At 39.1% G+C, this 21,841-nt stretch overlaps 1 protein-coding gene across 2 annotated transcripts in view; it reads right to left on the bottom strand.

The window, feature by feature from the left end:
• Positions 1-92: 92 nt before the first annotated feature.
• Positions 93-21,841, bottom strand: part of ITGA2 (integrin subunit alpha 2) — a 67,587-nt gene continuing 45,838 nt past the window's right edge. Inside the window, exons 16-30 of one of the 2 annotated variants that reach the window (XM_017811224.1) lie at positions 20,432-20,571; positions 19,311-19,462; positions 18,267-18,377; positions 17,607-17,689; positions 16,746-16,884; positions 15,008-15,100; positions 13,897-13,973; positions 13,720-13,803; positions 10,400-10,502; positions 9,496-9,606; positions 8,899-9,003; positions 8,469-8,582; positions 6,249-6,338; positions 2,734-2,850; positions 93-2,025 (exon numbers count right to left, since the gene is read on the bottom strand). In XM_017811224.1, the coding sequence (XP_017666713.1) occupies positions 1,936-2,025; positions 2,734-2,850; positions 6,249-6,338; positions 8,469-8,582; positions 8,899-9,003; positions 9,496-9,606; positions 10,400-10,502; positions 13,720-13,803; positions 13,897-13,973; positions 15,008-15,100; positions 16,746-16,884; positions 17,607-17,689; positions 18,267-18,377; positions 19,311-19,462; positions 20,432-20,571 (1,609 nt within the window). In that variant the 3' untranslated portion in view covers positions 93-1,935. Of the gene's footprint in view, positions 2,026-2,733; positions 2,851-6,248; positions 6,339-6,784; positions 6,877-8,468; positions 8,583-8,898; positions 9,004-9,495; positions 9,607-10,399; positions 10,503-13,719; positions 13,804-13,896; positions 13,974-15,007; positions 15,101-16,745; positions 16,885-17,606; positions 17,690-18,266; positions 18,378-19,310; positions 19,463-20,431; positions 20,572-21,841 lie in introns of those variants that run through there. The other variant, XM_017811225.1, reaches the window with a different exon arrangement.

Raw genomic sequence — 21,841 nt, 5'->3', positions numbered from 1 at the left:
AGCTTTATAATTATAAGTCAGGAGCATATTCTTTAGATTTATGTAATTGCTAATTTTTTTCTTTTTTTTTTACTTTTTAAATAATTGTTTTGGTCACAGACTCAGCTGATGGCAAGAATCTTGTTTGACAATCGAGATCAGAATCTGGATAGTTTTTCAGAATGTTAAAAAAAAAATACCACAAAATGTAACATTTCATAGATACAAAATAAACCCAAAACACATATAAAACTACACTGAGCACAATCCAGCTGTTGCTGCAAATGAAGCATCTCTTTTCTTGTTTGCCAAAGACATGGTTGGCTTCTGACTGATTACTGATTAAAAAAGACCGAGTAAAACTTTCAAATGTGCTCAAGCCTATAGTCCCTCAGAAAATAATTGAAAGGTGCCTAAGCATAATTACAGTCCATCCTTGGGGAAAAGAAAACATGACTTCGGGTCAGATCAGGCACATTTGAATGTTTTACTCCTGTTCAAGTAAATCATCTCGAGTTGGAAACACATCTCACTTGCATGGCAGCATACACAAAGGAAAACAAATCTCTCACAAGCAATTAAAAGTGTAACTGCCAGCCATGAGAGAGAAAGACAGCCAAAAGGCCAATTCCTCTGACTGTTTCCAGTCTTACAGCACGGGCCTTTCTAAGACAGACTGAGCTTTCATTAAAACCAGGCAGCATAACAGCATGTGATAAACTTGAGGTGTGTAACCAACACAAAGTCACCCAAGTATTGTGCTTAGAGCTCCTACCAGAGCACTACAGTACTTTGCTGTATAAAACATAAGTTAACTTCAGCAAGACATGAACAGGTGGGACCAAATGTGACAGGTAAGGAGGTTGTACTGAACTTTGGTCTCCTGGAGGGCACTGAGATGCTAAAGAAGTTAAGTGCAGTAAACATTTTACAGACCTTAGATCTTCATTATCCCCTTTTGTAACATGCATAATTCCTCAGTCATCTATCCCCTTTAGTTAACCTTTTGCTCCTAGTCTTGCAAAATCTTTCAGTACAGAATTAAAGGCAAGATCTTGACTGTCTTCCTTATTTCTGTCAAAAGCCAAACTGGTGTCAGAGGGACTGAGAGCGTGAAGCCCAGCCTAATAGAAGTGGTAGAGCTTCTCAAGATGAAATCTGAAAACCAGTAATAATATTGCAAAGAACATGCTGTAAGTGATTATGAAATTCATATTTTCTTCTCAGACAGAAAGTATGCAGAAGGCAGTTATACATACCATTTGGCAATATTTCCCCAAAACAATATCCTTCAGTAATTTAGCTGTGACCTTAGTGCAAGAAATATGGTGAACTTTTGGAGCACTTTGCTCAACCAATTGTCCTGTAGCACCCAGACAGACATATTCATACACAGTTCCCAGTTTGTAGATTAGTTAAGACAAAGGTTTGCTGGTGGAAATTATTTTTCTAAAACAATAAGGATGGAGCTAGTCAATGAAAAAATAAGTTTTCTTCTCCCAGTCTGGAAGCAGCATTCACCACACATTCATCATCAAGTTAATAAAAAATGTCCTTTACACATATGGTACTTGTCAACTGAATTACGAACTGATGCTGTTCCACAATAATCTGAAATAAATTGTTCTGTTTTACTCTGCAGTGGATCAAGGGAAGGGCTGCTGGCACAGTATGTTACTGTATACTCCGGACCTGCCAGTTCTAAGGGCTGAGTTTGTTTGAAAGGCAAAAATTGACTAGAAAAGGCACTATAAATCATTTTTGAAAAAACCAAACTGTCCTGCAGTTACTCTTATAATAGAGTAGAATCTGTAAAATATTTTCATCTATAAACACACTTTCATTAAAAATGTTTAAATGTTACTAAGCTTTAAGGCACTCCAGCTGAAGAACCGACTGGATCGCAACTACTGTTGGTGGCTCAGATCTCCTCTTTATCCATATAACTCGTCTTCTTCAGTCTTTGTCCTTTGTGAGTTCTGCAATTTCATCGACATCTTCTATATCCTGTGTCATTTTCTCATACTGTCTCTTGAAGAAGCCAAGCTGTGAGAAGTATTAAAATAACAGCACACTGAGTCAGTTGTTGATAGTTCATTTCTTAACTAAGCTAAATACTGTGATGGTAGAAGTGCACGTGTGCATGCACAAACTATTGAGTTTGATTTGTAGAAAATTCTTGCCTCTAAAATGAAAGATCTGGGCCCTAAACTCCTGCCTGGTGCAACTAAATACCAGAACAGCAGTGCTGATTAGCCATTTGTCTCCCTGACTCTCCATGCTGCCTTGGTGTGTCAAGGAGCCCTTCAAACACCAATGCACACAGAACTCCCCTTTATCTAGGCATCCTTTGTAAATGACTTTTTGCCCTTGCTTTTTCTCTGTTCTTTTGTCTGTTTAGATACATCCTCTCCCTCCTTGCTTCTAATCCCCAGCCTTGTCCACTGGGAATATCATGGGCATTCAGAGCTCAGCTAGGGTATTACGGAAGGAGGCAGACAGTGTCAAAAGGAAAAAAGTAAATACCACAGCTCTTGTTTTGAACAACTGGCAACTCATTTATCATCTTCATTGTGCCAGTTTCTATAAGAACTCATTTCACAAACCATTCTAAAATACATCAAGGGTGTAATGCCAATGCAGTATTATTCACGCCACCAAACTGCATAAGCAGTTTTGTCCCACACCAGAGAGATTCCAGAGAAAATAGCCCAATGTATTTATCCCTTTCTGTTTTTAAGAATATAAACTTACTTTCCGCAAAACGGCAACCAATACTAACAGCAAGAGGAGTCCCGCCAATATACTGCCAATCACAACACCTACTGGTATCTCAGCTTTCTCATCTGGCTTCATTATTGTAACTGGGATCTGAAAACAGAGAGATTGTGTATTAAGGATTAATGTTAACTGCATATGAAGTAGGATTTGTAAACCAAAGATCAAGAATGGCTGGACTCAGACATTCCAGGGTCAATGACTAGAACACATCAAGCAATTACAGCCAGTTCACTAGTGTCTGTGGGTGCCTGGTTGCGCCACCATGGCACACAGCAGTGCCAGGTAAGGATTAGGGGCCCTCATCGTTCCTAGTGATACGTAACAGGCAGAGAACAACCTCCTCCTGCCTCTCCATTAACAGGAGGCCTTTCAGAGTTGTCCCCATAGTGCACAGACACACCATAATTGCATAAACCAGACATACCTACATGAAAGTGGGGAATAGCCTGGTGTACAGCACCATCTGCTCAAAAACAGACCTCTCTTGTGTCAGCTGGAGAAGAACTACTTTTCAACAAGCATTGTCAGAGCCCATTATCTGTGGTGGGCACCTGTAGGAGGCAATACTAATCACTGAGGTTGGACACCATCGTGCACTCGCTGCATCTGCTGAAACTTCAACCCTCTTGCTGGACAGGTACTTCCTTTCCCTGTTCTTCCCACCTCCTGTGAAACCACTAACAACTTGGTAGATCTCATGTTAATCTGTGTTCTTCTGAGTCAACTGAATGAATCTACTGTAAGATGTATGGGTTGAACAGGAGCACTTGTAGCACACCTACACTGGAGTACCACAAAGCAATACCAGAGAGGTCCCAGAAGAGCATACGGTGTCTGGAAGTTAGTTTTGAGGTGATACCCTATCTAGCTGGATTACGTATAACCAACTATATAATTACATATAACATAGCTGCTCAGGGAGACATTGCTGTAATATTTATGAACTGCCAAATCTTTGGATTTAATCTTGGAATGACATGCATTTAGCGAAGGTTTTTTTCCTTCCTGAAACATGATAAAATAAGTCACACTGGTTTACTTTCCCTGGGTTGCTTGTCCGGTGCATTTGTCTGGTGTAATTTAATCTTAAGCTTTCTGGGAAACTTCCACTGGAATGACATCTCAGTGATTTAAGCAATTTCTGCTAGAAGGCTCCAGTGTTGTGCTAGGTGTGGCTATGTGTATTCATTTCACTGAGTCTGTCTTTGTGTATTTGCTAACCAAATGTCCGTAATGATGATTCTAGCAGGTTCATGTCCTGTCCTCCAGCTGGCAGTTCTTTCCAACTTGGAAAAAATCTGAAAGCTTTTATGCAAAAATACCTAAGCAGCTTCCCCATATAGCATCACAAGGCAACATTCATTCATTTGGCTAAACAACAACCCAGCTCATCCAATCTAAAAAGCCAATTTCATATGTATGTGCAGTTTGCCTAGTAATGCTTTCTCCAGTAGATTAACAGTGAAGTGGCACTGTTGGAAAGGAAAATTGATGCCTAAGAAAAAATTACCTTGCCTGAAATTAAACTATGGTCAATAAGACATCATGACTGGGATCTACCTCATCTACTGTTATGCCTACAGTATGGTTACTTGACTTCTAAAGGAGGACAGGCTCTCTTAGGGCGTAATTCACTCTACTTATTTTCAGGATCATTTATAAGATAAGATGGATTTCATTTCAGAAATACCTATTTTTTCTATGGATTAGGGTTTATAGAATGGCTAACTCTAATGTGGATGACTAATGTAGATATTACGTTAGATGAATTCTAGCATGCCCATCTAAATTAACAAGGTCAGTAGGGAAATAGGATTCCTTCTGCACTGTGTTGTTCCCAAGGCAGTGTGAAGGGCAGACTGGGTACCTCTGTTGGCCTGATGAGAGGTATATACAGTGCTGGGTAGTGACTCCATGATTGAAGTGTCAAACTGTGTGCCCTAGAGAGAATGTACCTCCACAATCTTGGCACGTTTATCAAGACTTCTCACAGAGCAAGAGGCTTTTGAGTAAGGATCAGGCTGTAAGCCTTGTCAAAAGCCATGGTGTTTCTTAGGAACCTGTGGATAACTTTCAGGGCCTGTTCAGCCACTGTCTCAAAGTTGTAAAAGTCCCAGCTGCCTATGTATCAATGGCTGGCTGATGAATTAACTTTTATTTGTCAACTGTCATTCAAATAATTAAATTCTAGTTCTCCTAAAATGGCCAACAGAACTGCTGGTAACGTAAATTTGGTAGTATCATGCTCCAGGTGTGGAAAAATAATTAGTTTATGAGGTACCTAAAAAGCCTGTGCAATTACCTGAAATATTTGCATTATGTATGAATGAGTTTCATCTCCTAAAGGAAATACCACCATGCCACAAAGCCGAAACACTCAGAACACTTAAAATACTGGTATGTAATTTTTCTGCAAAAACAGGGCATTATTTACAGAACATATTTCCATACATATTTCCTTTGCTCTTCAGGCACTGGAGGTTTTCCTGATTACAGGTTTATTTAGAGGTTCTTCACAAGACATGGTGTGATCTATGAGAAACCAATGACTAGAAATGGTACTGGATTATGGTCTTATCACCACAGTGAGACAGATCAATCACTAATTGCCTTTGTACATATTTAACTGCATCCTCCCTTGTCTTTGAATGGTCTATGCTATGCATTCTCACAGATAGTTGACTCATTTACTAATTTGTACTTTGGTCTTCGATGGCCTTGATTATTTTTATGGATAAAACAGGCTACTAAATCCTGTAAAAACATAGTACTGCAAATGAAAAGGTGTTCCTCTCAAGACAGACCAAGAGAATAAGTTATCCTTTTTTATTACAACAGTACCACAGTGCTACTGTATTCTTTAAGTGTTTTCTATGTTTGTATATAGCAGATGGAAAACCTGAGAGAAGAATTCTGTACTAATAAAGCAGTGGCTTGGAGACTTCTCTTGAGATTAGCTGTGTCCACATTGTCCATATGACAGCCATTCCAAATGCTAAAAATATTCTACACTCTTTTACAAATGAAATTATGTATATTTTCTGGAGACCTGTGCCAAACATTTGTCTAGAAACATCAAACCATATATGCTTACAGAAGTAAGCAACACTATAAATCACATTTGCAAACATGTTTTCCAGAGCTTATTTATCTACAACAATTAAGTCCATTGCAGAAAGAAGTCCAAATTTTGATCCTTTCATAAACAGGAAGCTATATGGACTTCAGAAGTTTCTAACTGACTTTTTCTGATAGCTCTACAATCTATTTGAGACCTGCAGATTTTAACTGGGTCTGGTTTATATAGCAATTGGCTGAAATGAAAACATTTCAGTAACTTAAGGGAGGTTTTATATAATCAGAAATATACATTAGTTCTACACAGTCAAATTGCTGTGTACTCCTAAAAGATACTGAAAATTAAAATTATCACTTTAATACAGTAAAAGATAGAGAAGTTGAAAAAAATATACTTATCTGTCACTTACAGTTAGGGTATTCTCTCCAATTATAAATAACTCAGGGTTATGTGTATCAATTTTTGCTTCTACAGAGAGTTGTAAAGTTTGGAAAGTTAACTGAAAGAAAAGATTAAAACAACTGTAAAGCTCTGTTATAAGGCAAATCATTTAGAATGCAGACATCCTAAGATGATTCTCTTGTTTTGAAATGAAGACTTCAGAACCAGAAAAAAACCATAGTAATAAGAATATTAAAATGCTCTTTTTATTTGTCCCTAGCTAACACATATATCAAGGTAATAATATATCAGTAATCCACACTTAGCAATGACACCGGGGAACTGGTTTTTTTTCTTTCTTTAACATACAGTTCAAGAAAAACAGAAGGAATTGTTTATATAACCCTTTTTATAGTTATTTCAAAGCTGTCACTGCTGCTAGCAGGGAAGAGACGAGGAAAAATAACAGTGAGAAAGGGAGACAGCAACAAAAGACAGATGGAAATAAATCTCTGGCCTTTGAAAGAAATGGAAACTGGATGTTCTTTTACTTCCCCCCCTCACCTCTATCCAATGCTTCTGTTTTTCTCCATTTATTTTTTTCCTATCACTGTGTGTTTCTCTTCACTTCTCAAATCCTGACATGGCTCTCTCAGCTTAAACAGAGAAGACGACAAAAAGCTTAAGCCAGTTCCCATATGAAAAGGGACCTTGTGCCAGACCCCACTTCCCTCCGTGGATGTACTGAGAGGAAAGGAGACACTGACAGCTCACTGCTGCTCTTCTCCTATAGCACCAGGAATGGCCTCAGGTTCATGGGAGCACAGGAGCACTTGCCTCCTCAGCCATTCCTCTGTGGCACGGGCAGGTACCACGGGCTTGACACAGGAAACACGGGCAATCGTGGGTCTGCAGCAGCTCACACACACCGAATTGACCGTCCCTGCCCCATAAGTTATTGCACCTCTGCACTGTGGCCATCTGCCCAAGTGGTCTGTTCTGCACACCTAAAAGTTTAGAAACCCACCTTAGTGCTACTGAAGGAACCTCAATTCCTAAACACATTTTTTCTTTGCTTAGCAGGTACTGGCAAGCTCACTATGCCCTTCTTGGACAATGGCTCATTGCCACTAAATAAAAAAGCTGATGATGTGCATTATTGAGTGAGTGCTTTCAAGATTATTTGAAGTGAACTTTGACTATTAAAAAAAAATTACAAAATGGGAAATGCAAGGAAAACTGTGGCATAAGATTTTTCCTTCCCATCAGCCAGTAGTAAACAAATTATTTCCACTCACTTTCTTGTGAGGGTACAACCTTTTGTTCAGATCTCCCCCCTCTCTGTACCTGACAGCACTAACAAATAGTCTTGACGCAGAGGATTTAAAAAATACAAACTTTAAAGACAGACTCTTTTTGTTGCACACTTGCATAATGCACTTTACAATATCAACCTGACCTTTTCCTTTCAAGAGCTGAATGCTGACAACAGCCCTGCTGTTAAATATCAATACCTGCCACAGGACTTGCCAGACAAACTAAGGGGACTTCGTCATGTTCCTGATGCTTTAGGCAAACCCAGGACTCCCAAGACTGTTTGGTTGGTTGCCTAGCTAAGAAACAAACATGGTATAACTTCAAAAGTCTGTTAACTCAGAATGAGTTATATCCTAGAGGACATATGGTAATTTAAAATGGGAAAGCCAAGATATTATTGATAGATATTTTTAAGCATCCTGTAGGTCTCTTGGACTGTTTCTTTGTCATCTACAAAATCAATTAAAAAGTTTTCCACAATTTCTATAACAAATAAAACTGGCAGCACTAACAATGAATTTTGATGTGACTTAAAATGATCACTATGTAGGCTGTGATGTTCAATAGCTCAAAGCACCATTATTTGACAGGCTATGATGATATTGTACTCTTCTCTCCTGGGACGAGTTTTATGGAAACTGCAGTTACCCCGAATGAATTTAACAGATGTAGGAAATGGTTTTTTCAGCTATTAAGGTTGCATTATCATAGCACTTTCTTAGATTGTGTGCTGGACTGAACAGCACTCACTGTGCAGCCTCACTACTTTACTTTTAGGTTCAAGTTTTCAATCTGGAAAAACACCTAGAGCAATGGAAAGTAAAGGAAGGTCATTCTAGATTGTAGGGTCTCTTTACTGAACTTTGAATATTATTAGAAGTTCAGAAATACTTTGAAACACATCCCTCATAAAGATGCAGATGATACTCACAGCAGCAAAGGTTCCATTCCAGATTTGGGTGGACACGTTCACAAAGTACTCTCCCTTCAGCATGATGTCTTCCAGTTTGCATGTGATGGCACTGCACTTCACATTCTTACAGTTCTTCCAGGGGAAAAAGCAAGAAGAGGCAAGAACATGCATTAAAAACACATTTTAAAAAATATTCTTTTAACATCCAGACTTTTTTCCCCTTTGCCATTCTGTGCCTACAAATTAAGTGCTTGCAGGCTGTGAAGAACATGCACTTTTTCTTCTATCTAAAGCAGATGTATGTGTGAAAACATCCATAGGCTGAACTCCTGCACTGTAAATGTGGAATCCCACCCCATCACAGCTTTCCTCACAAGTACAGCAATGGGCTCATGAGGATCAGGTCTGCATCCCTGTCCTGCTTACTGCAGGTCAGAGTCTTACTCACCAGTTCTTTGGAAGTTCTGAAGTTCTCTTTTGTGAAAGATGGAGAATAAGGTCTTTTCCCTATTTGCAGTGGATTTATCTGAGCTTCACAAGTAACACCTCTGGCCTAGGAAAGACGGCAGGAATGAGACTGGATAACATCATACTCAGAACTTTATAGTCATCTTAACAATATACACTTCTGGGATGAGATGCCAGCTGTGAAAGGTTTGAACTGAATTATGTAACACTGAATTCTTTAGGAAACTTAAGAGAGACTGTATGTAGTTCTGGTCAGAATTAAATGGCCTTAAGGTGATTTTCTTTTTTTTTTTTTTTCCTTTAGATGGACCTGAAGGGTTCATCCTGATCTAAAAATTCCATTTTTAGGATAACTTTTTCAGGAACTTGGAGAAAGACCAAACTGAAAAGATCCAGAATCACTCAAAAACTCAGCTGGGGATGTAACCACCTCTGCCAAGTAACAGGCTAGTATACTGATCACATTGTGGTCCTCCTCTATGAGGAAGGGACAAGGTGAAAGGGCATGGATTCTGTGAAGGGAGATAATTATGTTTATAGTACTGGTTAGCCCCCAAAACACAGTTCGGTTCTACACCTGATCTGTGGTGACCGTAGTTAGGTACATCAGCGGGTTGTCTTTACTGGTCAGTTCTGGAAGATAGATTATTACAGATGCCATCTTTACTGGAATACTTCCTGTTGTTACCTGCAAAGCAAATAACTCGGAGTTAATTCAGGTAGCTATGATTACATATGCATAAATTATTTCATATAGCAAGAAAATCAGAAGTCATGGATGAGTATGGAAGAACTGGACTCCTTTTGCACCAATATTTTTTGTACTAAGACACTACAATAGTAGTTAAATTATGTGAATAGTAAAGCAGAAAGTGTACAGTATAGCTTCAGGTTCCTGTTTCCTTAGCAAAGCTCATATTAACTGCATGGAATATGTTTTGAAAGCAAATATTCTACCACAGCCAATAGGCCTATTTAGTCCTTTGGAGCAGCAGTTACAGGAATGTAAATGGAACATAATTTAAGTTTCTTCCACGTTGCATACTTGGATCTAAGTTTTTTCTGAGTTATGTAATAAGTGCTGTGATTTTGTTAGTTCTTGCAACTGGTTTGAGTACTTAACCCTTGCCGAACTTCAAGTTTCAAAGTTCCAGCCTGCAAAGACTTGTTTTCCTCTATCAAATTGGCAGAAGACTGTGAAAAAACAGTCTAAGTTGGCCTAAAGTTAAGCATTAACCATCTTTTAAGTATGTAAACTTAGACCAATCCCTCCCCCATTCTACTTGTGCAGTAATTGCAAATGTCATCCTTAACCTTATGAAGACTCCAAGCATTTATTCCCCATCTATTTACAATCTTTTTTCTTATTCGATCTATTCAAAAGCATCAAAATCAGGAGTGTTTTTTAACTAGGTTTTGGGAGCAGGCTACAGAGGGAGCTAAGGCAACTTCTCGAACCAGAACCAAATACGTTTACTAACCTTAACTGAGAAGTTGAATGTGGGGCCAATATCTTCAAAATTATTCACAGTGGAAGGAATGTTATGACCAGAGTATACTTCATAAAAGTTGATGTTGGCAAGCCTAGTTAACAACCAAAAAACAATACATTTCAATTTGGCAGCTGCTTTGAAAACATATGTTACTGGATATGCCTTTGTGAAACAGGTCAGAAGTACAGAGGAAAAATCAGTCACTTGTACTGCTGTTTGAATTTTACAAAGTTGGTTAAGAAAATACACAATGCACTGAAGCCCAGAGCTGGAGCAAGCATGTAAAGGTAAGACAGGAGAGATGCGGGGGGTGCAGGCTCTGCTTAGGCTTCTGGACCCTGTAGTGTTTCAGTGCAATACTGCAGAGATCTTTTCCTGGACACCAACTGCAACTTTCAGCCTTGCAGTTGCCTCTTTCCTCAGAAAGAGCCCCCTTAATGGTCCCTGGATACATTTATAATGGTGAATACTAACAGACTCTGAGGGAGATCCTGGGCCTTAATGTCACAGACCACAGGCAGGCTTGTTTTCATACTGCCTATGTGTGTAAACACATATCACCTTGCTTGTGTACATGATACATATCGCATAGCCCTCAGTCCTCTCCGGGTCACTTTCTTTAGTAATTACGAGGTTTAAAATCCAAAATTTCCAAAGTAACATGAGGGTGGTTTCAGCCCACCAAAGCATGGGATTACATGTGTGTGACAGAAGGACATGGTTCGAGGGCCTGTCGGTGCTCAGGGAGCTCAGCCAGTTGGAACCATGCTCAAAGACAATGAAAGCATCCCTGTGCAGTGCATCACATCCACACGCCTGCTACCTGTGAGCAGCTCCTCTGCTGAATCATCCAAGAATTGCATCTGCTCTTCATTATTAGCTTTTCTTAGGAGGCAGTCAAATTTGAGCGGTTGAAAACAAGCTGGCAGGTGAGTTAACATGAATTAGGGGCTAATACAACTCTTACATCAACTCTTCCTGTAACACAAGCTGCAAATCCCTCCTCTTTATCAGTGCTGCTCTCCATGTTTAATCTGGGTAACATCTGCACCTACAGTCCCAAATTAACATGTATGCAGTCTCAGTGAGGTGCTTCCTGATCAGTTATGGTTCTCCATGTGACACTGTGGATCCTTTTTGATTCTCCATACTTCCTCCCAGGGCCCTTAACTTGAAGGACTTCCTCACAGGGACTCCAAGGAAAACCCACATGACACATTTTCTGCTTCCTTGTTACTAAAGACTCCAGTCTTTCTAAGATGCACAGTGTTAATGTCTTTGTCCTTGCAGGAGTCAGTGATAAGACTTATTCCTACATCTTCTCCTAGAAACTCCGGAGATTATCCCTAAAAAGGCTTCACTTCACCAAAACAACAATTTTTTCTCAACCTTTGTATTTTCAGGTATTGCTCCTCAGCTATAATATCCGCCTTTAATTCGTTTCAGGTAAATACTTCCTAAGCCAAAGAGTGCAAATTATACTAGGGCTTAATATGTATTTCATTTAGTTCTTTTAGACTGACTATCTCCAAAATAACTAATCCTTTTCTGGCAGTAGGGATTCCTTCATGCCTTTACTTGCACATGAAATTGCATTTTCTCATACTGAGGAGATGCACCTGAATTCAACCCCCCCATTTTTTCCTTTTATAGACTCCATTCCTTGCCTCTTCTGAAGCACTGCATTTTAGTTCATATTTCTCAGCTAATTAAACTTGCTTATTCAAGTTTACATCATCTGAATTTACTAAGAAGCTGCCTAAGTTGCTATGCTAGTCCCTATACAGATGATCCTGCTGTCTCTGTGCCTCTGCTACCTTTATTAACAAACATTCTGCTTCTGATACGGTCTCATGCACCTTTCTCAGGGAGTTGAAATAACTTGCACTGCTGACTCAAATGCTTTTCTGCAATTGAAATAATCTCCAAAATTCTGCATGACTCTAGAACTGGTTTAAAGTCAGCTAGCCTCCAATATTCCAAAACTGCTTCTGCAAACCAAGTTATAACACTTATCTTCTATGCTGTAGTTCCTATTCCAGCTCAGGTCATCCTACACAGCAGCCAACAGTTCTCATAGCTATCGTGATCTTTGAATATTAGTTTCCTGAATCCATTGTCACTGTGCATTTTTAAGCAGCTTTCTCTTTGTCAAATTTCTGTCATTCTTTGAATAACTACTCTTTATTTTCTATCAGTTTGTATTTACTAGTTTTGGAATCCTTTGGGATGCAAAAGCATTTTTTCCACCAAAAACTGGTGACCAAGTACATCAAATGTAACTGCATGTAGTTTATCCTAGAAATTCAGTACTTGGAATAGATAAATAAATATTTTCTTTGATGAAAAGTAAATATTCTACTTTGATATGATAAAAATACACTGTATTTTGTGTTTCAGTTCTAACGTAATTTAGACTGTAACTTAAATGATTCTTTTTTGGAACAGACTAATTACCGCTTGAGTGCATCCCCAATCACGAGGGCTTTCCAAGGCCCAAGAGGTTTCAAGGGCACAATATAAAGATCAGTCTTAAAGGGATTTTTGTTGGTCTCTCTCCCCCTGCCCATTCAGCTGCCTCTCCTTAAACATTGCCCTTCCCAGGGTGAATGATCCCTCTTGCCTTCTGCAGGGAGGGGAAAGGGCTGGCACCAGGCAGGGAAGGGATACATGTGAGCCAGAGTCTGGTAGGGTGCATGGGAAAACAAGGTGTATGGCTCCCGATGCCAGTGCAGGTGTAGCAAGGGAGAACTGCCATATACACTTCAGATTTTAGTTCAAATCATTATCTCAAACTGCTAAAAAGTTTATATTTTTGGCCTTGGTTCAGCAGAGTTGTCCATAGTTTTTTTCTTTTTTTCTTCCTCTCCTTTGCTAAAAGTTTGGATTGGAGCACATTTTTCCTTTTGCTGTTGTTCTTCCGTTTAGTTTTGATCACTTTAACTCCTGGTTTGATCCAATGTCATTACATTTGAGCCCAGAGGCCCAATCTTATTATACAGTAAATACTATTTATATTATTTATATTATCAAAACCAGAAGCACTGTTTGGCTTTTATACCAATTCCATTCATGTGAGCATCTGTAACAATTATCCAGAGGTAAACATGGATCCAGAACTTCCATAATTTTTTACATGTTGTTGGAAGGACATACAAATCTACTACTACTGATGAAGTCAGAATTTCTTATGACTTCCAAAACAAAACCCCAAAATTTTCAGTATACTTTCACTAGCTTTGCAAGACTGTTACTGTATTCAAGTACCCTGACAAAATGACAGTCACTCTTTACGTTATTCAGCATACCTTGTGAAGTGAATTTCTGCATCATATCGCAAAGAAATTGATAAGGTGACCTGGTTGTCCAATTCTTGATGTTCCTTACTTTCGCTGTTCATCAAAAGACATTTAAGTGTTATAATACTGTTTTATACAAATAAAGTATTAATACCTAACTTGCTTTCATATGATTATATACTTTACCTCAATGCACGAAAGCTTATGTCTGCCACATTCTGAAGATTTTTAAGGTTAAAATCAAAGCTAATATCAAAGGATACCTATGGAAGAGACAAGGAACACATACTGAGTTGATGGTGCAACATCCAAAGATGTTCCCAATAGCGCCATAATTATTCATATGTGCAACAATCTAGAACTCCTCTGTATCTGAATTCTCTGTAATATTTCAGTAATTTCTTACTACTCCAAAGTTGATTTGTTCTTGTGTTCCCCTACAAGTTGGCATCTTACATAAACATGAACTATTTGCATTTTAAAATTGTGTACAATTCGCTACAATCTGCAACAAAAAGTGTTCAGGATTCCTTCAATTAAATGCTTTTAAACTCTAGCACTGACACAAGCTCATGTTCACTCTTTTCTTCCATTTGTTCCAGCAGGTCCACTTTGACCAATTCCATTAAAAATTCAGAATAAACTTAACTTTTTATATGCAAATTTTTTAATATAATTCTGCATTGCCCACCACAGAATATCATGTTTCTATTCTTTCTAGCAAGTTTCTTGTTGCTCCAGTTTATTGTGTTAGAGGCTAGAACCCTGTTTCTGTTCTGCCCTTGAGTAATAAGAGATTCCATAAAACCATGAGTTTCATAAAACCATAGAGGTTTATGGTTTATATGAAAAAAAAGATATACGATCTATCCTAGGGCTGTGTGGGCCACCCATCTCAGAGCAATATTGCTTTCTTGGAGAGATGAGATTCACAGAGCAGGTGAGGGAGTTACCCCAGGTTCATGCTGTAGGAGGGGTTTGAGAGGAACTGCACTCAGTTCTCAGGAGCCTGCACATGATGCTCCATGCTTCGCTGCCTCCAGCCTTTACCCTCCAAAAGTTACCTTGCTGCAGCAGCATTTGAAAGCTGTGGGTTGTAACAAATGTGCTTTGAGAGCCTTTTTCTCCTTTAATCTGACAGGGAGTCACAAAAGTTTAACCCTTAGTTTGCTTCTTTTAATGTCCCTGTTGTCAAATCTAAGAAATCTTCATCAGCAGTAAATGCAGATTTAGGGGAAAACAACAATAAAAAAGGTTTTGGATATCATTCAAGGTTATGTAAACATGCTACCTATACCTGTTGTCCTGTTCTGAACACAGGATAGCTTGTTTGGCAAACGACTGTACTTTGTGCTGTTCCTGTTTGACACGAGACTTCAGTCCCGTCACTCTGCAGAGAAAACAGGCACAGACATCATCTTATTATCAGGTTTGGATAAAGCAGAGAGGCAGTTCCTAGTCTGCATCTTCAACAGCACAGCTATTATACTGAAGAGTAATGAAAATAGGTGTTATGGCAGTAATTCCTCAAGATGCAGCAAATGGGTGGGGCATAGGCAGAGCCAGGAAAAAGGCAGGAGAAAGGTGGGACAAGGACCAGTCCCATGCAATTCCTTGTGAGCTGTAATGATCTTGTTAGAAGTTTGCGCTGGGCTTGGAAGAAGGAATACAGGCTAGAGCGTACAGGTCACCTCCAGCATTAACCTCTACAGCACTTTTTTGCAGAATTTTTACAGAAGTTTTGCAGACATATTTACACAGCCCTAGAGCCAGTTAAGTACCTTCAGTGTAGAAGTTAGTGTGCAAAGGGCAATTCTATCATACTTGCTGTAGGAAAATCTACAATAAATGTTTGTTTACTACTTTGCAGAATATCTGGTATGTCATTATTCTTATATAAAACTCATAGACTATAGCCAGTTATCAACCCTTTAAAAAGAATTCATTAAAATGTACAGTCTTCTGTAAAAAAGCATTTCTAGCAGACATTTACCGTTCATGAATTGTGCTATAAAAAAACCCCTCAAAACAAAACCCAAAACAAAACCCGCATATACTCAGCTTATGCTTTCTTCCTGCTTTGAAGCAGACACATTTTTGGTCAAAGCTTCACTTGCAGGCTGAAGTACTTCTAAGCAAATGGGCTTTTAAAGCAAAAGAAAATCCTAGCTCCAGTGTGGTCTTTTGGGAGAAGTGGCATGAGCAATTTTACTGCACAACAGGATGGGGAGGTAGAGGAGCACCCTCAGCACTGTGTGTAGTACTTCTGCCAGTTCATTGGTCAGAATAATGCTGCTCTTGGGCAGTGATGAATGCTATCCCTCCTCTCCCATCAGTATAGGGATTGCTCTGGATTTCACCCCTAGGATTATCATGCACCTCTCCAGTAGCAGCCTGACCACATAAGCCAAGCACTGAAGTCTCCGTTTCATCCTTCGCAACATCCTTGGGAGCAACAATTGTGATTATAGATATACTGCATTCCCCAAAATAGTATGTATAACTCCTCTCTTTCCCCTTTTCTAAGGCAAAATTGTTAGAAAAAGACCTTCTGGTTTAGCAATCATATCAGTCTGATTAACTGTCTAGCTGGAACACATGGCCTTGGCAGTAACACTATTTCTAAATCCAAAGTCTGTACTTTTAAGGAAGCATCATAAGGATGCTGCATGACTGATTTATCAAATACAAATTCCCTGTGGCACAGCAACTGCATCAGGCATGTTGCTGAGAGTTACGCAGAAGATGTGGGTGCCAAGGCCTAAAGTAAGGAAAAGATGACTGAAATATTGAGGTAAGGTCAAACTCAACAAATTGCCAACTTTTATCCTGAGTTGGCAGTATTTCTCCTTGACCTAAAGAAACTGATATGCTAAGGGAATAATTTTGGTATCCAAGAAAATAAATCTGGGAGAGAGGTTTGCACATATGTTCTTTCCTGGCATAGGCACTACTAGAAAGAAAATAAAAAATTTCTCTGAGAACCTCAAAAATCAGGGGCAATAAGGGAAACAGTGAGGTTGGGTATCACGCACCGGTAAAGACGACGAAGCAAAAAACAAGTTGTCTGAAAATGTAGCCTGGATTCTGGTGTTATATGCATTTTCCTTTTTATTTCTCAATTTCACGTTGAACGTTAGTCTTCTGTTTTTGCTGCTAACGACAAACTGTTTGCTGTTGGAAAATAAAGTCCACTGTTGTAAACAGAGATACTAGAACAGCTGTGGATGAGAAAAATGTGTTGCCTATAGCCAACAACAAATAACAAGCACAGCAAGACACTTCCTATGCAGTTAAATGCTCTCCTTTCTAAACCCACTGGCATAAGAAATTCTGTGATGTGGTTCCCTACAACCAAATGAAGTTAGTGTCTTCTCAAAGTGCAAGACCTTGACTTTGTACGGTCGAAGTCACTTTGCTGAATTTTCAAGGGCTCTACCCTGGTGAGAAGGTGGGCAAAGTGGGCAGCAGACATGGACAGCAGCTCCAGGAAGAGGTAACCCTGTCTCTGTGTACTGTACATATAGACTTGGAATACGTGCTGTCCTGCATAGCCCACTGCAGGATCCTCGCTGCTCTCCCATTGTGCTCCCTTTCCCAAAAGCAGCCAGTCAGACGCGATTCTTCTAAATATTCACTGCATCCTCATCTCTAAGGTACCAGTACTTGGGCTGGTCTAAGCTGACAAGAGTCTTAGTTCTATATTTGTGTTCCTATCTTACTTCTTTTTCCTTGTTTAGATTTAGATACAAATGCCATTTTTATCCCTGCTATTTCTAAGTAGATGTTGAACTAGAAAGGCACTTTCATCTAGAAATTGATCCAAAGCCTACAGACAAACTGACTGGTGAAAACCTAATACTGCACCCTAACAATTCCACTGATTCAGCTCTTACCCATCCTCTGCCTTCCGCTGAACATTCAGATCAAGATCACAGATACAAAGTTCATCTTCACCACAGTCTTTAACAAAAGGAATCTAGGAAAAACAAAAGCATTTCCTTAATGACAGGGCTCAACTTTTAACATTACCTGCAGACGCTAAAGGGCAAACACCTTTGAAGTAAAGCACATTCTTGGTGTGCAAATAAGAAAACAGCTCTGAACAACATTAAAAATTCTTGACACATGAACAAGTTAACACTGAGTAACGTCATGCTACATGTCAACTGATCCAGAAGAATGGTACAGACAGGTTATTGATAACCCACAATGAAGGTGATGTAGTCAAATTAGTCCCAACTCTCTGTTTTGTACTCTTATTGTAGGATAAACTGGCTTAAAAGAATTAATCTTTGCCATCAACTAAAAGTTTACATCAACACTGACACAGCTGAACCAACATGCATGTTATGCAAAGGTGGCTGATGCCTGTGTGTGTGATCAAGCTCATGTAATGCAGGCAAAGGTATAAAACGAATCAGGGGACACCTCCAAATGTGACTTAACTAGAATAAAAGTTTTCACTTGCATGTACCTCTTTGGTGTTTCTGGGAGGCCACACATTATGGATATATATAGTCATGCATTTCTCAACAGTAAGTCTGCATACTTACACTATAGGCCACAGATGCAGGAGAAGATATATCAAGGACAGGGCTGGAGGCAGGATTTGCAACACCAATGTCAATGCGCAAACTAAGTGAGTTCACTGCATCCGAAGGTTCCTGTAAAACACATGGTTCAGATGATAGCTGTCAGCACAGAAAACACGGTAAAACTGGCAATTCTATTGTAAATTGAGAATGTGTAGTAAAATACTTCCTCTAAACAAGAAGAAACAACAGTTTAAAGCTTTATTTCTTGATGAAAATAACTTTGTGAAATTGCCCAGTGTGGGTTCCTCTATTCCAACAGTTTTCAGTGCCACTTCCATGACTCTATACATCACAGTCACTTCTGGGGCTAAAGAACATGCATATTATCTGCAGCTGTAGGAGCTGGTCCTCAAAAGCCATCATTCATTCTCATCTGGCTGCAGAAGTCAAACTCCTATTCCACTCTGCCTTACCATCACAGAGAGCAGCTGGGCCTAAGTGGCACTAAAACACCATATACTGCATGTTTCCTCTTTTTCTTACTACTGGACAAATAATCCTCTAGCCCTATGGCTCATGGCTTCACAGGGCACTAAATGTGATCAACAAGTCAAAGGTACTTATATTGCAAAGTAAAGCAGGAAATGAAGTCCCCTACCTGACCTAGCATCATGCAGTGAGGCTTAAGTAACTCTCAGGACTGTGTCTGATCTTTGGTTCTAGAAGAAGATGCAGACCTGCTTATTTTTGTTTTATTCCTTGTGTATACCTTGGGCTAAAATGCACTAGAAGTCTTCCTGAAATATTGTTGAAATCATGGACTATGGACTGTGTGTTACGACAGAGGTGAATAAGAGTTCTTAATCTATCCTAAAAATCTGTATTGAATTTCACAGTTATTAGTTTTTCTGAAATCATAATCTTACTAAGTATTTTTCAGTTGGGGCAATTTGGAAAACATAAATAATTGTGTACACCATGCATGAAATTCACCTTGCAGACTAAAAATTAATCAATGTCTTCCTCTGATCACTTTTGTTATGCAAGACTGCTTGCACTTACCTGTACATTGAAGACTTCATGAACACAATTCTCTTCATGACGTACCACAAGATCCCTCTGCATAGACCTTTCATTATTTTCTTTGAAAAACCCTCTAGAAGTCACTCTGGAGGACTGGAGATCTGCATCCAATGTTGCATTGTACTTTATAGCTACAAGAAGAATAACAGTACATTTTTTGCTGAGTACAATTGCCTGTGATCTCATTACTATGCTCAATATTACAGTGACCAGGCTTCTTAAACCACTCTAAATATTTCACTTTTTTCATAGCTTGCTAAACGCAGACCAGTCTCAAAATGAAAACACTTTCTCTTGTGTTTTTCAAAGCAGTCAATCAGGTTTAGATCCTGATATAAGTTCTGATCCACAGAGAGCACATTAAATGGCAATCAATCCAGTCACCACTACAGATGTCTGAGCCTACAGCTCAGGCAACAAGCCAGTCAGCAGGGCCAGGATTACTCTAGATAAAGGGGCCTTGCAATAATATCACTGAACTTTGAGAAGACTATAAAGAATCTGCCTTTTCTCCTCAATCACATAATAATTTCTGCCATCTTCTCTTCGTGTTATGACTAATATGCTGTTTGAAGTTCATTGTTATTTTACAGTTTGCAATCCTGAGTTCCTAAAGGCACTATACACAGCACTGAAGCAGTCCAACTGGTGTTATCCGTGAGGTTTAATTTAATAGCTTCATGAGAGGCCACTGCTGGTCTCAGAAATATTCCCTGTCCTCTGAAAACAAGAGCTTCCCCGCACTGACAACTGCACTGAGTTATGGAAAATATTTTTTTTCTGAAGAGAGTAGAAAAGTCTGCAGTTTGCTGTTGAAACCAGCAGACTGAAAAAATCCTGCTTCTCACTAATGACATTTTCTGGGGATTGTTGAACAGCAAGGATACAGCTCTCCTTTTTATTGGTAATTCCCCACTCTTGAAAGATTAAGGAGCCAGTGATGAAAGTAGGTCTTCACAACACTTGCTCAGGCACTTAAGTTTTATACTGATTTTGCCATTCTTGACATGCAATCTAATATATCTTTAGAGTTTCCACTACTCATCTGAATAATGGACTTCTGAGGAAATTAATATAAGACAAGTCTGAAATACTCTTACCCACTTGATTATTTCTCTTAGCAGGTCTAAATGTAGCGTGAAAACATATTTTGACAGTTACTTCTGTATTCTTGTTCAGCAGACTGATTTTCTCAGGTTTAAATGAGGCAATTATGGACACATTTGCAATGCTTCTTGACCTGAAAAATATTTTAAAGGGTTACATGGGGTTTTCAAGAGTACTGTCTATTACTATCTGTAAATGCTAGCATTGATTTTTTTGTTCCCAATGTAAACTTCTTTTAATGGCACTGGTAAAATTATTTTTTTTGCATATACTTGAATTTTTTTATAGAGTAGCTTTCAGTAATGATAATAAATAATTTACCATGTCAAATTAAGGGATAATCAATGTCTTTATCTTAAAGCTCTATTCAATCCCTTATGGTATCAGAGAATGAAGCCCTTGTCCTGTTTCCCAAATAAGTAACATTCTGTTCCTTTAGGGAAGTTACTGAGCTCCTCTGGGGAAGTGAGAAAGGATAATTCTTCAATTTATTTAATAATCTTAGTTTTCAAAAAACAACTTTTATTTCATTAATCAAGATTTTGAAGAGCAGTTTCAAAGGAACCCTACACGTAAAAATAAACACTTTAATCAAAAGTAAAACTCATTAATCAGCCCAAATGCCAGAGTGAAAGAAGAATGAGCATCTTCATTAATCAAATCTAAATAAATGCTGGTACTCCAAGGACCATAACTTTCTTCAATGAAATTCCCAGCAGCAGCAGCAGTGGTCAAAGGTCTAAACTGACCATTCATTTTTAATTATCTTATTTCATTATGAAAGAAGTAGCAATTCAGTGATGGCTTTCTTACAATGGGGAGCCTCAGGCGAGAAGACAGGCAGCAGACAGGAACAGAAACTCCATTTGAATTTAGCTTCTCAGTACTTAGGGAGGCAGATGATTTGGGTTTTGTGAAACCTTTCTATTTTATTTTGTGAAAGTACTCAGATTGCTGTGGCAAAGGCCATGTGCCCATAAAAATGGGTTCTCACATAAATAAGGGTCAACTCTCTATTACTGCTCTCTGTCCTTACCCTGAAAGACAACTCTTTTCCCCATATCAGCCTACCAGTCAGTAAAGGTCATGCAGGTTGTGTGGGAGGTGGTTTTACCTGTCTCAGGCTCAGCTATCAAAATTATACTGTGGCTGCTGAGTTACGCAACCTGCTGTTACCATTACTCGCAAGCAAGCCCTATTCCCTATTGCTGCCCCTTCCCTCTGGAACACATGTCTGCACAGGAGCAGTGGGTAGGGATGTGTCCTGGCTCTCCCATTCCTGGTCAAGTCCCCACAGCAGGCTCTACCACCTGGCTTCCTCCCATATGCCCTGAGTCTGCCCCCTGTGCTGCCTTTGCTTTCGATGCTTTGATGATAAATGCTTAAAAGAGATTTAGTCTAAT

Source organism: Lepidothrix coronata, unplaced genomic scaffold (assembly GCF_001604755.1).
Source record: "Lepidothrix coronata isolate B3197 unplaced genomic scaffold, Lepidothrix_coronata-1.0 Scaffold31, whole genome shotgun sequence".
NCBI classification, from domain to species: Eukaryota; Metazoa; Chordata; class Aves; order Passeriformes; family Pipridae; genus Lepidothrix; species Lepidothrix coronata.
This window is presented reverse-complemented; position numbering and strand designations above follow the sequence as displayed.